This window comes from Rhinatrema bivittatum, chromosome 2 (genome assembly GCF_901001135.1).
Source record: "Rhinatrema bivittatum chromosome 2, aRhiBiv1.1, whole genome shotgun sequence".
Taxonomy (NCBI): Eukaryota; Metazoa; Chordata; class Amphibia; order Gymnophiona; family Rhinatrematidae; genus Rhinatrema; species Rhinatrema bivittatum.
In genome coordinates, this window is record NC_042616.1 from 48,673,122 (window position 1) to 48,690,563 (window position 17,442).

Here is a 17,442-nt window from a genome sequence, read left to right on the forward strand (position 1 = left end):
TCGTGGCCAGAAAGTAAACCTCACCAGGGACAATTTGGCCCAGCACCAAAATCTGAGATATGTCACTCATGCTGTACTTGTACGTCCATAATTTGTTTTTTTTACTTGACTTATTTGTAATTTCTTCCTCTCTTTTCTTTACCATTTGAACTCATGTAAAATTGTTATGCCTTAATCTGAATCTACTCCAACCCCTGCCTCCAAACTGGATGCATGCAGAAGTAGGAATTAGAAGGTGGCAACCAACGATAAAGAGCTGGTCAGTGTTTTCCCCTTACACACATGCGCACACGCGGGACCGCTGGGAGGACTCGCTCTGGCTCAGCTGATTGGCTACAGGCAACTTTATTTTTACTTTTCTTCCCTTTTTATTTTGTCATCTTACGTGTTCCTTTGGCAAGCGTTGTACAATTTTCATTCCAATAAAGTTATCTAAATCTAAAGGAAATGGAGCTGGAAAGCTGCAGGCAGGCAAGTTACTTTGAAGTTACAAACTAACCCGCTCTTCGGCTGGAGGAGGAGACTCTACCCAGGGAGGACTCCGAGTCCCGGCATGCCTTGAGCCTGAGGAGCCATTGGGCGAAGGAGAGAGCTCTGTGTTTAGGATTTCTGACGTTCCTGCCCAGGAGCTCGGTCTGTAATCAGCTGACAAATTCCCGGGGAAAAAGCAGAGCACAAAATGCCTTCAGGGGCTTCTGCTCAGGTAGGAGTTTGCAGAGAATGAGTCTAGGGATAGGAAACATACTGGAGCGTCTCCTGATTTTAAGACCTAGCAATGGTTTGGAGTGTTCAGAGGATTAGGTTCTAGTAGAAAGCTCCATGCTGCAATGTGATTGCCACACTCTTTTTGTAGTAAATTCTGTAGGTGGTGCCTTTTCCTGGACTGACGTCATGCATTTGTGACCGAGTTTGCAGCACATGCTCTCTCCAAGAACCGAGGATGATGTTGCTGGAGCATACAAGTAAATTACAGGTTGCGTTACAGTGTGGTGGGTTGGGATGTGTGTACGATGATCTTTGTTTGTAAAGCTGTAAAGAGTTGTGAAGTAAAAGGATTTCTGCTTCCTGTTGTAACAGGCTGCTAATGACCAATAGCCAGGAGCCTTGGTTTCCCATGATTCCCCGGTTGCAAAAAAAAAATAATAATTCAACCCTTCCTGTGGAATTTGCCATTGCCTGTGGGCGGACGGGTCTGAGTTTGAAGAGACAAGCCAATGGCATACATATTTATCTTTTTAACTTCCCTCCCCCCGCTCATTCCACGCTCTCCCTCTCCGCTGATCGGGGGCGGGGTGTGTTAGGAAGAGAGTAGCAGTATCTTGGGCTGCGTTCTTCTCTTCCTTCTCCTACCACCTGGGGCTTGTAATTGTTTTGAACAGAGCTGCTTGGAAAGGGGGGGAGGGGACAGTACGGTGTCCTGCATGGTTCAAGCAGCAGTTGGGCCCTAGACAGGAGAGAAGGAGGAGGTAGACTTTGTGTTCATGTGATGAATAACTATAGCAAACAGACTGATATAATCTCATCCCCATGACAAATCAGGTATGATCTCTGGTGAGCTGAGCACAAAACAGCAGGCTAAACACAATGCGAGCAAATCCAGATTCTTTGCTAACCTAAGTGATAATCTATAGTTGTAAATAATGACACACTTATTTTATAACTGGTACTACCGTACCATAAGTCTGACATAACAGGAAAGAGTGATTGACTTGTGAGATCAAAGGAAGATCTGAGTAATTTTCCCAGACTTGGGGGGGCGGGGATTACACTAGCAGACAGGAGAATGCATGGAGCAGGAATCATAGTAATGGTAAATGATGGCAGAAAAAGATCCAAGCAGTCCGTTCAGTCTGTCCAGCAAGTTGCCTAGGGTAGTAGCTGCCCCTCCGTGCAGGTTACCCCGTGCCTTCTGTTAAGGGTAGTAGCTGCCCCTCCGTGCAGGTTACCCCGTGCCTTCTGTTAAGGGTAGTAGCTGCCCCTCCGTGCAGGTTACCCCGTGCCTTCTGTTAAGGGTAGTAGCTGCCCCTCCGTGCAGGTTACCCCGTGCCTTCTGTTAAGGGTAGTAGCTGCCCCTCCGTGCAGGTTACCCCGTGCCTTCTGTTAAGGGTAGTAGCTGCCTCTCCGTGCAGGTTATCCCGTGCCTTCTGTTAAGGGTAGTAGCTGCCTCTCCGTGCAGGTTACCCCGTGCCTTCTGTTAAGGGTAGTAGCTGCTTCTCCGTGCCTTCTGTTAAGGGTAGTAGCTGCTTCTCCGTGCAGGTTACTCCATGCCTTCTGTTAAGGGTAGTAGCTGCCCCTCGGTGCAGGTTACCCCATGCCTTCTGTTAAGGGTAGTAGCTGCCTCTCCGTGCAGGTTACCCCATTTAACACAGGTTATGTCTTTTCTTCAATTCCATCCTTTAGTCTTTAGGGATCCTCTGTTTATCCCATGCACGTTTGAATTGCCTTACTGTTTTTTGTCAGCACTACCTCTTCTGGGGATGTAGCGGGGAGGCATGCCATGCATTCAACACCCTTTCCGTGAAGAAATATTTCCAGATTTTGTTGCTAAGTGTCCCCCCTTAGAGCTTCATATTATGGCCCCTAGTTCTAAAGCTTTCTTTCCCTCGGAAAAGGTTTGATTCTTGTGCATAATTAATACTCTTCAGGTATTTAAAAGTCTGAATCATATCTCCCCTGCACCCCCTCTCCTCCACAATATACATATTTAAATCCTTCAGTCTCATAGGTTTTTTCCAGTGCAGACCCCATGCCATTTTGGTTGCCTTTCTTTGAACCGCCTCCACCCTGTCTTTATCCTTCTTGAGATGCGGGTTCCAGTACTGAACGCAGTGCGCCAGGTGAGGCCTCCACAGGGGCATTATCACCTCCTCCTCCTCCTTCCTGCTGGTTATGCCGCTCTCTGTGCAGCCCATCATCCCTCTAGCCCCAGCCACTACCTTGTCACGTTGCTTCACCACCTTCAGATCATCAGGCACTATCCCCCCCCCCCCCCCCCCGAGGTGTCTGTCCCGATCCGTGCACATCAATCTATCTCCCCCTGTCACAGAGAGCTCCTCTGGGTTTGACTCTTGCCCTTCCCCAGTGCCGCTTGGCAGGAAGGCAGTGCATCCGCTATTGATCCTGTGAATTGTATAACTATCATGCTTTGTTGCTGTTTCTTGATTTCTAGATCTGTGTCTTAGGTGTTGCCTAAGGAATATATATCACCGTGGGCTTTAGAATAAAGTTACTGGATTTGGTAATGGTTCTGTTTTTTGTGGTCTTGCATATTTATATAAAAATTGGCAACATGGCGCTGCTGTTCTCTTCCTCCTGCTTGCATGGGGAGGAGGTGAGGGGGTGCCTAGGTGATTTAAAGGGGGGGTGGGGGAGTTATGAGAGAGTTTGGGGATGGTGTGTGTGTGTGTGTGTGTGTGTGTGAATAGAGGGACTGAGTAAATATATGAAAGAAGGGTGGGGATCGAAGGGTGTGCTTAACAGAAGCTAGAAGGAGGGATATGTTTATGTGGAATGAGAGAGAGGAGAGGGACAGACACCTTCCTCTCATCCCGCCATCCTAATCCCAGTTTCTCTATTTCTTGTGTGGATGATGCCTCACTGCCGTCATCCACCCAAAAAAGATTTGCCGTCTGTCATCGCCTCACACCGAGATCCTTGCTGTGACTTAGGTGCTACCGTTCCTGTTTTACCATCCAGCTTCTCCACTGCATGTCTTGTCGCTGTTCCCAAGCTCTTTACACTTTCTTGCTGATCACGTCAGCTTTGCTGGATCTGCTGTTCACATCTGCTCTGGGGGTCTAACCGGCTGCTGATGTCTGGGTTTTGTTTTTCAGGTGTCGGTGACATTTGACGATATCGCGGTCTGTTTCTCGGAGGAGGAGTGGAAATGGTTAGATGAGGAACAGAAGGAACTGTACAAGGAAGTGATGAGGGATAATTATGAAGCCCTGATCTCCCTAGGGAAAGGTGAGTTTTCAGTTTTACTAGGACCTCTGGTCTCTTTGAAAGCAAGTGTCGGGCCGATACAGTAAAAACCATGGGAGAGCCGGCCCTCCGAGGCGAGCGCCTGCTCTCCCGACGCGCGCCCAGGCCACTCTCCTGGGCGCGCAATCGAGTATTTACATGAGGGCCCGCAGTAATAAGAAGGCGCTAGGGACACTAGTGCGTCCCTAGCGCCTCCTTATTGACAGAAGCGGCGGCTGTCAGTGGGTTTGACAGCCGGCGCTCAATTTTACCGGTGTCTGTTCTCGAGTCCGCTGACAGCCACGGGTTCGGAAAACGGACTCCGGCAAAATTGAGCGTCTGACTTCCAACCTGCGGGCAGATTTTTTTTTTTTTTTTTAATTAAAAAATTTTTTTTGTTTTTGAGGTCTCCGACTTAATATCGCTATGATACTAAGTTGGAGGGTGTACAGAAAAGCAGGTTTTTTCTGCTTTTCGGTACACTTTCCCCGTGCTGGTAGAAATTAATTCCTGCCTTTGGGCAGGCGTTAATTTCTGAAAATAAAATGTGCAGCTTTGCTGCACATTTGACTTTCTGTATCGCGCAGAAGTAACTAATAGGCCCATCAACATGCATTTGCATGTTGCGGGCGCTATTAGTTTTGGGGGTATTGGCTGCACGTTTTCCACACGCTATTACCTCTTACTGTATAAAGAGTAAAAATAGCGCGTCAAAACGCGCAGCCAACGGGGGCTAACGGTGCTCTCGGCCGAGCGCACCATACTGAATCGGCCCGTGTTAGGTGACCTAAGAGAGGGCTCTCATATTTCATGAATAAATACAGTGCTTCCAAAGTATTTAACTCTTGTTTGCCTGATTCTCTCATGAAGCTTGTTTTCTGTAAGACTGCAGAGGCTTTTTGTAAATGAAGTACTGGACAGTTTGAGCTTTCTGTGAAGCTGAGCTGTTCTGCTTTACATCTGACGCTGGATGTTACAGCTGAATTTTTTTATTGCATTATAAATATGTGGCAGCCTTTCGGGTTATCCATTAGGTATCCAGCTAGGTGTTTCTTGCTTCATGTGAAATACTTTGAATATTAAAATGGAATCCCCCAGTTCAGCTCCTCCCCCAGAGGCAGTCTGAGTGGGTGGATCTTTTTACTATAAATAGGAATTAGGGAAGAAGTCGGTGTGGCATTTAAGTTATGATTTTGATGAGAGAGGAGCTCTTAAGAGTTTGTTCCTTTAGAGTGGGGCCTACTCCCTCACTCAGTACATTTTTGGAGGGAAATCCTTTTGAGCCCTACCTGCTTATTAGGGGACTACCTCAAGTTTGACAGAGACTTTTAATTAAGAAGATCTTTTACGCAGAGAATTATTTTCTTGGCGTGAAGCCTGGTTTCTTTTGGAGATGGCCGTCCCCCCATATCCGGAGGCCAGGACACTGAAGATTTTGTCAGCTTCCTTCTGGGTCAGAGAAGGGCTGCAGTGACAGTAGTACTGTCAGAAGTGGTTTTTTTGGGGGCAGCTGAGTGAGGTTGGGAGGGGGCTTTTGTCACACTTGGAGACTGGGCAGTGTGCCTGATCTCTGCCAGTAAGAGACCTTTCCCTCTGGAGGGTCACAAAGAAGTGAGTAGGAGGAAGAAGTTAAGAACAGAAATTGAAGACCCATTACTGGATCTCCCCCCTAGGACACAGGTGCAGGCTGGGTAGAAGAGACAATCGTGAACTCAGTTAGGACTGTTTTATGCTGTAAGGGGGAACCCAAGCAGAGCAGGATCTCCCCAGGAGTTGGGTCCTCCCACGCACTCGGAACAGGACTGATAGTAATCAGCCCAGGAACCTGAGTTATCACCAAGCACCCAGGAAAAAGGGGCACATCCAGTTGTAATCTCGGCTATTTGTAAGCTGGACATTGATTCATTTTTTTTAAAAAGTCAGTACATTTATAATTTGAACACCCAGTTCTGTTTCTGCAGCCAAACATTGTTGTGAAAGTCACAGCACCGCCTGGGCCATAAGCAACGGACTCACCCCTGAGGTGTAACAAGCAGGAGGGGACAGGCAATAGTGAAGATGGACCCCAAAGTATACATTTATTTTTGTGTATCCTTGGAGATTATGCCACTTTAAAAAAAAAAAGGGGGGTTACAAATATATGAACAAGGCCTCCAGTTTGCTGCAATGTCACAGAATTTGCCTTTTTCTAGAAGATCATGGCAAACTGTCTTCATTTTATGACCGTCGGCCTGTTTGCCATTAGTGGGCCCACTCCAGTGGGCAACCATCACATCGAGTCAGTAGGCTAATTCTGCTGCTGGTCAGTTGCTTCTTTCTGCTTGGCCCTCTCCCTGTATGTGGCCCCTGGCTCCCTCTGACGGGTCTCTCTCTGACATGTAGCTTCTCGTCTGCAGGCCCCTCTGGCCAGTAACTGCCGGTTTCTTATGACAAGCCCCCCCCCCCCCCCCCCCCCCCCCCCCCCCCCCCCCCCCCCCCCCCCCCCCCGTGACCCACAGCTGCCATCTTCCCGGAAGTCGCCCCACTTCAGCCTTTCCACTCATGGCCACTACTAGGCAGATGCAGCAGTTGTGGGTCCCAATGTATGAAAAACTGGAAGGGTGAAGGGAGGGAAGGAAAAACGTCTTGCCATACTGGGTCAGATCAAGGATCCATCAGGCCCGGTATCCTGCTTCCAACAGTGGCCAAGCCAGGGCGCAAGTACCTGGGCAGGGTCCCAAGGGGCAGATGGATTCCAAGCTGCTTATCCCAGAAATAAGCAGGGTAAATCAGAGAAGAGGGGAAAGGTGGGAGGGAGGAGGGAAAAGAGAAGAGGAGATGAGTTGTAATGGTGGACCTGGAAGGAGGTCAAGAATAAGGGGGGGAGGAGGAGGGGGGGTAGAGGAAGCTTAGAGACTGGCGGGGAAAGGAGAGGAGAGGACTGGAAAGGAAGGAGGGGGAGAGATTTAAGGAGCAGATTCAGATGAGAGGAAGAGCTCATTTACAATGGGGGAGAGGGGTGAGAGAGAGGCAGGGAGCAGGAAAAGAGTTCAAGAGCAATTCAGACTTAACCAGTGGTTGAAAAAATGTTTAATGAAACAATTAAGATGTGAAAATGCAACATAAAAAATGGTTGCATGTGCATATTAAGGAGCCATCCACATGCGCGCACACCACAGAATTGCTGCAGAGTCTCGGAGTTGATGCCAAGGAACTTTCCGGCCCTGGCCACAGAGACTGCCCTTGAACAGTGGCTGAAAACCGGGGTGGGGGTCATGGGTTTGAACTAATTCAGGAAGATCTGCAACTTCTCGAGAGAGAAATCCGATCCCGAATCAGCTCAGGACTGCTTCTTCCTCAGCCCGCCCATCACTGAGACTTGCATGGCAGAAAGAAGCCGTTTAATCAAATTGAAGGGACAGAATTATTATTACACCAATCCAGAACATCTCAAGAGCACTTTTGGGAGTAGATAAGATGGCGGATAAATGAACATTGGGGAAATAACTTACATTTTCTGAAAAGTTTTTTCATAGGATTTGCTCTAGATAGATATACGTCTCATTTTCTTGCAAATGACTACAGAAATTGGTGGTATATAAGGTTTATTTTTACTTATTTCATTATAAATATATGTTTCTGCTTTTTTCTGTAATTTCTGTACTGCAAGTAATGCTTGTATTGTATTTTTAAAAATTATAAAGAAAGAATTAAAAAAAAAAAAAAAAAAAGAAAGAAAGAAAGAAGCCGTTTGGGCCAACACTGATTTTCAAATAATTAACTTGGTGATGATTCGGTCTTGAAGAATAATGTTACCTGTTTGTGCACTTCAGTCTGCAGAGCTCCTGATGTTTTACTGAGGATTAAAGAGGAGGAGGAGGAGGAGCCGCACTGCAGCCATCCTTCTGCCTGCGAGGGAAACGAAAATAACCCCAGTCCCAGCACAAGCCTCCCGTTGGCCTGGTCCTTCGGCGTTAAGCACGAGGAGGAACCGTATCCCATCGGAGAACCTGATGCAGATAAAGAAGAATGTGTTGCTGGTCCTACAGGCGAGTGAAATGCGGGTGACCCTTGTTTATTCGATCGTCTTGAAATGGGTTCTAGAGTTCTGTGCTGCCAGTGGTTGATCAGATGTTGTAGTGGACCTAGGGGGTGAAACATTAATTGGGTAAAGGTGACCTGAGCTTTTGGGGCGGGATAAACTCTTCTTGTTAGTCCAAGTCTGTCCTAATTTGAGGGAAAACCACCTCTGATGGTCCAGCTGATGTGCTAAGATCTGGTAATGAGTCCTTGTAACTCCATTTGTTGTGGTTCCAATCGGTCCTACTTCTATTTACAGAAGAGAATACATACAAAGTCCAACATGCAAAGAAGCCCCCACGGTAAATGCATTTCAATCCACGCTTTGAAACATCTTCACCCACTGCAGTAAGACATGGGTGAAGATATGCGGGCACCTCAGGAGTAACTGCAGCAGTGGGCAGAGTCCCTGCTTTCGTGGTTCAAATTACTTGAACATCCCAGAAATGTTAAGTCAGTTCCAGCTAAGAGGTCTTGACTCTTTCTCAATATCCAGTATGACAAACAAACATATTTGTTCACAGTCTTCAGATAAAGCACCAGCTGGGGTTCCTGGACGAAGCAAATGCTGCTGGTAGTATGGCTTTATCTTCATAGGGGAATAAGTGAGCCCAGCCTAGGAGTGTGAAAGATTGCTGGAATGTTCCATGCTGATTGATGCGCTAGCCACTTTTCCCCTTGCTCCCTGGACCTTCCTCTATCTGAGGGCCAAGCAGGGCATATAGAACACAATTAGTGAACAATTTCTGCCCAGACATCCCGATGGCTAAGAACTTGTGGCACAGCCCTTAATCTGAAACCATCCCACCATTGTGCCTTATTGAGATTTTACAGAGGAAGATGTTGAGAACATACCTGCACCTGAAGCATTCTTTAACGATGGAGATTCTGAGCAACTGAAACAAATATCTGTGACAATGGAGGACAAACTGAAGAGTAACAAATTACCAGGACCAGATGGCATCCATCCCAGAGTTCTAAAAGAACTAAAACATGACCATGCTAGCCTGTTTACTAGCAATCTGTAACCTGTCATTTAAAACAACCATGATTCCTGGAACATGGCCAATGTGATACCAATTTTTAAACATGGTGCCGGGGATGATGCAAGAAACTATAGAGTGGTGAATCTGATGCTGGTATTGGACAAAATGGTAGAAGCCATTCTTAAAAACATAAGTATTGGCCCTACAGATAGACATGGCTTAATGGTGAAGAGTCAAAATGGTTTTAACAAGGGGAAGTCTTGTCTTACCAATCTTTTAGATATTTTTGAAGGTGCAAACAAACATGTAGATAAAGGTGAGTGGGTTGATGTAGTGTATTTGGATTTTAGAAGGCATTTGACAAAGCCCACCATGCGAGACTCCTCAGGAAATTAGAAAGTCATGAGATTGGAGGCAGCGTTCTATTGTGGATTGCTAACTGGTTAAAAAGGCTGGAAACAGAGGGTAGGATTAAATGGTCAGTTTTCCATTTGGAGAAAGGTCATTAGTGGAGTAAGAAAGGAACCTGTGCTGTTTTAATAAATTATTCCAAAATGATTTGGAAAAGGGAATGATGAGTTGAGGTGATCAAATTGGCAGATGATACAAAATTATTCAAATTTTGTTAAAAACAGCAGCAGATTGCGATGAACCGCAGAAGGACCTTGTGCGACCATGAGACTGGGAAACAGAAGGGCAGATGGAATTTAATGTAGAGAAGTGCACAGTGATGAACATAGGGAAGAATAATCCCAAATACAGGCGTACGATGCTGGGTTCTGTGTTTGGGGAATCACTATCCAGGAAAAGGACTACATTGAACTCCTCAGCTCAGTGTGCAGTGGATCATTCCTAATAGAATGATCTATTAGGAATGATCCAAAAGGAGGGAGAATAAAACAGAAAATATCATATTGCCTCTCTGTATCAAGCCATGGCGTGACTGCACTTTGAGTACAGTGTGCAGTCTGGTCGCCCTTCCCCCACCTCAAGACAAAACATAGAGGAATTGGAATAGGTGCAGAGGGGAGGGATGACAAACGTGATAAAGGGGATGGGCGATATCTCCTATGCTGAGAGGCTGCGCAGGCTGGGGCTCTTCAGCTTGGAAAAGAGACGGCTGAGAAGGGGACACGATAGAAGCTTACAAAAATCATGAGTGGGGTGGAATGGGTAAAGAAAAAAGATGTTTTGGTATTATTTACAAGGGTAAATAACCATGGGGGACACTCCATGAAACTAACAACCAGCAAATTCAAAACAGTTCGTAGAAAATGCTTTTTCATTTGGTGCACTGTCAAGCTGTGGAATCTCTTGCCAGAGGATGTGATATAAAGATGACTGGCATAATGGAGTTTTAAAGAGGCCTGGGCAACTTCCTGGAGGAAAAGTCTGTACTACATTATTTAGCCTAAAGAAAGCTATTGCTATCCCTGGGAGTTAGCAATAGGAATTGGATGTACTTTATGGGATCTGCCAGTGGATTAGCCCTTGTTGGAGCCAGGATGTTGGGCTTGATGGATCTTGATCTGACCCAGCTTGGCAATTCTTATGTTACAACAAGGTTAGAGAAACTGGACCAGCCCACTGGCTCACATGGAAGGTCTCTGGTTTGATCCTTGAATCAAGTCTTTTGCTCTTTCTGGATCACCTAGGGCTTAGGGATACAGCAGAGAGGAAGAAGATCCCCAGGTAGCTGTGAATGAAAGGCCCAAGGCACCAGAATCCCAACCCTGGATGCAGCGGAGCTGGAGACCTCAAGGTCTAGGAGGAAACCTGTGTCAAAAAACCCCAAACAAAAACCAAAAAAACCCCTCAATGTTGAAGAAACCATTGTCATCTGTTAACCTATTGCTTGGAAATACATCTGTTTGTGTCAATAAGTGCAGATCTGATTCTGAAGTGTTCATGTGCTCCGCTGCCTCTTTCTCTCTCTCTCTCTCCTCTTCCCCCCCCCCCCCCCCCCCCCCACCATCTCTTCTCTGCACTGCCCTGTACTGCATATTTCCTCCCTTGGTAAGGCCCAATGTTAGCTGAACCCTTATAGCAAGTTTCCTGTAGTGTCAGATCCCGGGCAGGCTGTAGCCTTGCTGGTGAACAATCTTTAGATATTTGGAGGGGTGAAGCAGCAAGGATACTCCCCCTGACTGAATGAGTCGCCCATGGGGTGGATGCCCCTTCGTAATGGGCTGGTGGGGAGCTCTCAACAAGACTGCTCAGGCTCAAGCCTTCGACTACCTGCAGTGGCCTTTGGGCGGCAATGATCATGCAAATCCTGCCATTCTATGGTGGAAAAAAGCTCTTTTGTAGAGACTGTGAAAGCAGGGTGCCTTCTACACGGGGAGGGTATTACCATACATCAACTTAATCTTTCAGTCTCATCTGGGCTGCTGAGCCCTTGAAATAACAGGAACGCTGACTTCCGGTCCAAGGCAGGTGTTCAAACCTTGGCCTGTGGCTAATCATGCCATGATATTTCTTGTGCTTTGCTAAACCTAATTTGCATATGAGGTTTCCTCATATACATGCAGGTAAGTGGGCTCATTTTAGCACCTACTGCTAATTGTTATCACAGAATGCTTTAGTGTGCACCACTGGGCATTAGCGCATAGGATGCTATTTTAGCGTGCGTGCCAATCTTCAGTGTAATGCCTCAGATTGGTCCTCCTTCCTGCCCCTCTTGTAATTCGTTATGAAGTGGGAGCCCAGGAACTTTTTTTTTTTTTTTTTCCTTTTCCATCAACATATAAATAATATGACTTTTTCTCTTATCCAGCAGGTAACAGCTTTGAAAATAAGAACAGGATCCATCTTAAGACATGGACAGGAAATCGAGACCAGCACAAAACGCTTCTAGAACAAGACAAAGGAATGTTTTTTCAAGGCTTGGGTTGGGGGAAGAGACTGCAGGAGTGAACATAGGTCAATTAAGGAGAGGAACACTCGTGTAGGAACCAAATTCACTACATACAGAAACAGAACATTTATAGAAGCTCAGACAAACCTAAGCTGTGCTGGAGAGAAACCATTTACGTGTCCTGAATGTAACAAAAGCTTCAAATACAAATCACGTTTAAGGTTGCACCGGTTTATCCATTCAGGTGAAAAACATTTGCATGCACAGAATGCACTAAAACCTTCATTCATAATCACTACTCATAAGACATCAGAGAACCCACGCGCATGAGAAACCATTTACATGTACAAAGTGCAATAAAAATTTTAGTCAGAAATCACATCTGACAGCCATCTGTCTGTACATACAGATGATAAACCATTTACATGTACTGAGTGTAATAAAAGCTTTAGAGAAGAAAAGCAGCTCACACGTCATCAGAGTACCAGCCAGCGAAAGAAAATATATTCATGTACTGAATGTAATAAAAGCTTCAGTCGGAAATCACATCTATCAGCACCCCAGTTTGTCCATGAAGACGGTGGTAAACAATTTGTCTGTATTGAATGTAATAAAAGATTCCGGGAGAAGTTACTGCTTATGCAACATCGGAGAACTCATATGGGAGAGAAACGCTTTTCATCTGATTGAGTATGATAAAGTTTCGGAGACAAATCACAGCTCACTGATCATCAGAGGGCTCATGGGAGAGAGAGCCATTTTTATGCACGGAGGTGTAATAAAAGCTTTGGGCAGAAGCGCAGCTCCTTGGACATCAGAGGACTCACCGGAGAGAGAAACCCTTTTTATGTACAGTGTGTGATAAAAGATTCAGTCGGAAATCACGTTTGAAGATGCATCAATTTGTCCATATGGATGATAAACCATTTGCATGCACAGAGTGTAATAAAAGCTTTAGTCAGAAATCGCATCTGCGAGTGCATCGTTCTATCCACACAGGCGACAAACCATTTGCCTGTACTGAATGTAATAAGAGATTCATAGAGAAGTCACAGCTTACAAAACATCAGCGGACTCACACGGGAGAGAAACCATTTGCATGTGATCAGTGCAATAAAAGCTTCAGGCAGGTTTCTCATCTGAGAGTACATTATTCCATCCACACAGGTGAGAGACCATTTGCCTGTACAGAGTGTAATAAACGTTTCCGGATTAAAACACAGCTCATAAGACATCAGAGGATTCATACAGGATGGGAGCTCTCGTTGACAGAATGCACATACAAAGAAGAGCACCAGCAGTAAATTTGAGAAAATGGGATCATACCAACCTATGCTGCCTTACAATTGAGGTTTGTTCCTATCATGGTGTTTGCAAAATACTTTACATGTACGGAGTGTGGTAAAGTTTCAGTTAGAGATCCTATATGAGAGTATTCCCACCCTGTCAACATTTGATTGTCCTGCATATACCAAAATCTTCACTGAGAATTGATATTTTATAAAGGATCAGCAGATAGAGCATATAGACATGTTAATGCTAGAAAATCAGCCGTATTGGTAAAGGAGAAAAGTACAGAAACTTTTTTTTTTCCCAATGGAAATGTCAGTATTAAGTACTATTCTGTACCACGTATGGAGAAACAGGTGCGACTGGAGATCAGGACATTATGGTGAAAAAAAATTGAGATAGAAATTATTACCAGTTATGTTAGGTGCCACTGGCCTGATCAAACAAGAACTTTCACGCCTGCTTCTGTATGCCGCCTGTATACATTACAACGTCTGACTCGCACTGTGGCACAGTGCAAATATAGAGAAAAATTCCGCTTAAGGCGTATGCAATGCATGCCCGTCTGGATAGAGAGAGTGAGTACCCATGCCTCAGATACAGGCCCACAGTAAGCATGTTCCTGGACCCCCCTGAGGCAGGAAACCGACCATGGAAATTAATGAAAAACGCTAGGAAGGCGGGGTGCAGTCCCACGGCCCCCTGAAGAATGATGTATTCCTGCTTTTATGCATTTCAGACTTGAGAGTGCACAAAGAGAGCCTGACAATAACTGGAAGAAAGGGCAAAGCTAGCTGAAAAACAGGCTGAAACAATAATTGATGCAAATTTAAGATCTTTAACTGAACAAAATTAAAAACAAAGCTGCATGTAGATTACCCCTTTTTTTTTTTTTTCTTCTTTTCCCTGGCAGTTTCCTCCTCCTGTTGGCTTTCAGCTCAACTGGAACCAGTGGCAGCTGAGCGACACTGACATGACACCTCTTTCTCAACTGCCTGGGAATTTCCCTTTATTCGATATCCTCCTTCCCACTTAGCCTTTGCAGTGATGGTTCTTGACCAGGGTCCATACTTCATGATTCCCTCAGGCAGGGACCCTAATTCTGGCCAGACTAGGAACTGTAGAAGGGTGCGACTATTTAAGACAGAGAAACAGCCGCAAATGAAAGCTCATGGTGCTAGATTTCTACTGTTACAAGGCCGTTGATGTATTATTTTGAATTAGGTTCTGCACCTCAACCATTTGGCTGCATGTTCTGGAGTATACAGTGGCCAGAGACCTTGATCTTTAAATGGTGGAAGACTAAAGAAACTTGTCTGTTGCAAATACAGAACTGCATGTTGAAAAATGCTAATAAACAGGACAATAATGACCATGGCAAGAGCTAGTAAAAAGTGGTCTAGGGGAGAGGGGAGAGTCTACTAAAAAATTGTGTGATACTATGACCTTGTGACTTTCCTCAAAGCGGTTGATAGGACAGAACTGGTTGCAGGATTAACACATACAGCAACCCTACAAGTCCACGAATACAAGAGAAAAACCAGTTCGGACCAGAACGGCTTCACACCAGCTGACCTGCAAAGGGACCTGCTAGCCAAAACCATATTCAGCCATAATGAATGTTTGCAGTAGCCACAATTCCTGTTGAGTGGGCGTTCCAAAGTGTCACAGCTATAGTCCTGCAAGTGGCCACGTCAACCTCTGGTAAAGGCCAGTTCTGGACTTCCTCCCACACAGAACCTCTCTGTAATGTCCTGCTGTACGATCGGATCACTTCTCAACTTGCTGCCTAATACTGTGGCAGTTCTGCAAAGTAGTGTGAAAGGGGGCTCAGGACGGGGTGAGGCCAGAGAAGGCAATAATGCACATAGCTCTGCATTTTCAAAACGAGGCGAGAGATCTTTTCATGGAAAAAAACGGCCACAGGAAAAGCAGGTGGGTATACTTTTTTTTTTTTTTCCCCCCCAGCAGCTTTGCAGGGGAAAGCACGTGTGTAAAACGCGTGCAGAATTTCTGGGTAAAAGTACTCTGGCTGTTTGCACCTGCCTGCCCAGCTTTGAAACTTCCCTCTTAAGGACACTGCATTTAGGTTTAATCCTTCTTCAATTTCAATCCCCTAATGCAAGGCATCACAGATAAGAAAATTGGTTCTTATCTGATAATTTTCATTCCTGAAGTACCAAGGATCAGTCCAGACTCCTGGGTTTTGCCTCCCCTCCCAGCAGATGGAGATAGAGAAAGATTTGAACCGACTCTGCCATATATACCAGGGTGGCCACCCACAGTCTGCCAGTGTTACGCAATGTCAAAGCAGAATGATTCTAAATCAAACTAACTATATACAGGAACCACAAACTTAATATGGATCACTGACCCAACTAGAAACTAGAACCCTGTAAAAAGGGTAAAACCAAAGGGTCTGCAGCCATAGAAAACCAAAATGATAAGGGGAATGGAACAGCTCCCCTATGAGGAAAAACTAAAGAGGTTAGGGACTTTTCAGCTTGGAGAAGAGACGACTGAGGGGGGATATGATAGAGGTGTTTAAAATCATGAGAGGTCTAGAACGGGTAGATGTGAATCGGTTTTTTACTCTTTCGGATAATAGAAAGACTAGGGGGCACTCCATGAAGTTAGCATGGGGCACATTTAAAACTAATCGGAGAAAGTTCTTTTTTACTCACGCACAATTAAACTCTGGAATTTGTTGCCGAGAGGATGTGGTTAGTGCAGTTAGTATAGCTGTGTTTAAGAAAGGATTGGATAAGTTCTTGGAGTAGAAGTCCATTACCTGCTATTAATTAAGTTGACTTAGATAATAACCACCACTATTACTAGCAACTGTAACATGGAATAGACTTAGTTTTTGGGGTACTTGCCAGGTTCTTACAGCCTGGATTGGCCACTGTTGGAAACAGGATGCTGGGCTTGATGGACCCTTGGTCTGACCCAGTATGGCATGTTCTTAATACAGAAGTAGCGGACTCTCCATTATCTTTATGCACTAAGCGGGCGAGACTCTGGACTGATCCTTGGTACTACAGGAACGAAAATCATCAGCTGAGAAACAAGTTTTCTTTTCCCTGTACGTACCGGATCAGTCCAGACTCCTGGGATGTACCAGAGCTTTTATTTACCATTGATGGGATCTGGAGAGGCCCACTCTCAACACACCTGCTCCGAAATTTCCTCCCCTCGGATCCTGGACATCCAGTCTGTAAGACCATGCAAAAGTATGCAAAGACTTCAATGTAGTTGCCTGCAAATTTCTTGAGGAGAAATCTGTTGACACTCTGCCCAGGAAGCCGCCTGGGAATGTGTGGAATGCGACCCAAGCCCCACTGGTAAGGGCTGACCACGAAGCAAATACACAGAATTTATTGCCTCTTTCAACCATCGGGCTATGGTAGTCTTAGATGCCATATTACCCCACTTTGGCCCACTCCAGAGAACAAAGAGATGATCCGAGACTCTAAAATCGTTGGTAATTTCCAGATATCGCAACAGTCCTACGAACATCTAACTTTCTTAAATCCTTCGAGAGTGGATCCGACCTATCCAGGTCGGAAAAGGATGGGAGTTCCACCGACTGATTCACATGAAACGAGGACACTACCTTTGGAAAGAAGATGGAACCGTTCGTAAAGTAACCCCTGAATCCGAAATTCTCAAGAAATGTTCCCAGCAGGGACAACGCCTGTAGTTCTGAAATCCTACGTGCAGAAGAAATCGCCACCAGGAACACTACTTTCAAAGTGAGGTCCTTCAAGGTTGCCCTCTTCAAGGCTCAAAAGGTGGCGCGCATAAGGCCGTAAGAACTACATTCAGATTCCAGGATGGACATGGAGAAGTCACCGGTGGGGCGTCAATGCTTGGCTCTCTAAGGAAGCGAGAAACATCCGGATGCCGTAGCCAGTGCTACGCCCTCTATGGCCCCTCGTAAACAGCCTAAAGCTGCCACCTGGACCCTCAAGGACTACAGGATAAGCCCTTAGCCAATCCTGCCTGAAGGAAACCTAGGAATATCTGACATAGACGCCCGGATGGGAACAATACTACGGTCACGCACCACGACTCAAAACCTTCCAGACACGCACATAAGAAAGAGAAGTCGAAGCTTTGCGCGATCTCAGCAAAGTAGTCACTACCACGGCAGAGTAACCTTTGTTCTTTAGACACTGCCTCTCAAACACCATGCCGCTAGACAAAAGCAATCGACCTGGTCGAAAACAGATGGGCCCCTGATGTAGAAGGTTCAGAAGATATGGGAACCGCAGCGGACCCCTC

The 17,442-nt window shown here is 45.7% G+C and overlaps 1 protein-coding gene across 3 annotated transcripts; it reads left to right on the forward strand.

Moving 5' to 3' along the window:
- Positions 1-295: 295 nt before the first annotated feature.
- On the forward strand, positions 296-15,390 carry LOC115083913 (zinc finger protein 398-like). Of its 3 annotated transcripts, XR_003854421.1 has the most exons (5): positions 296-703; positions 3,834-3,966; positions 7,776-7,991; positions 11,785-13,216; positions 14,069-15,390. XR_003854421.1 is itself a non-coding variant. In XM_029588006.1 (4 exons), the coding sequence occupies exons 1-4, from the start codon at positions 680-682 to the stop codon at positions 11,922-11,924; spliced, it is 513 nt and encodes a 170-aa protein (XP_029443866.1). In that variant the 5' UTR covers positions 296-679; the 3' UTR covers positions 11,925-15,390. The 3 variants fall into 3 exon arrangements, 2 of the variants coding, with proteins under 2 accessions (XP_029443866.1, XP_029443867.1); XM_029588006.1 differs by having other exon boundaries at positions 11,785-15,390; XM_029588007.1 differs by having other exon boundaries at positions 297-703; positions 11,788-15,390.
- Positions 15,391-17,442: the final 2,052 nt, after the last annotated feature.

Excerpts from the sequence above, each read along its gene's own strand:
- LOC115083913 (XM_029588006.1), top strand. The coding sequence starts at position 680 with ATGCCTTCAGGGGCTTCTGCTCAG. Across the intron at positions 3,967-7,775 it reads CCTGATCTCCCTAGGGAAAG|TCTGCAGAGCTCCTGATGTT; the intron begins GTGAGTTTTCAG and ends TGTGCACTTCAG. Across the intron at positions 7,992-11,784 it reads ATGTGTTGCTGGTCCTACAG|CAGGTAACAGCTTTGAAAAT; the intron begins GCGAGTGAAATG and ends TCTCTTATCCAG.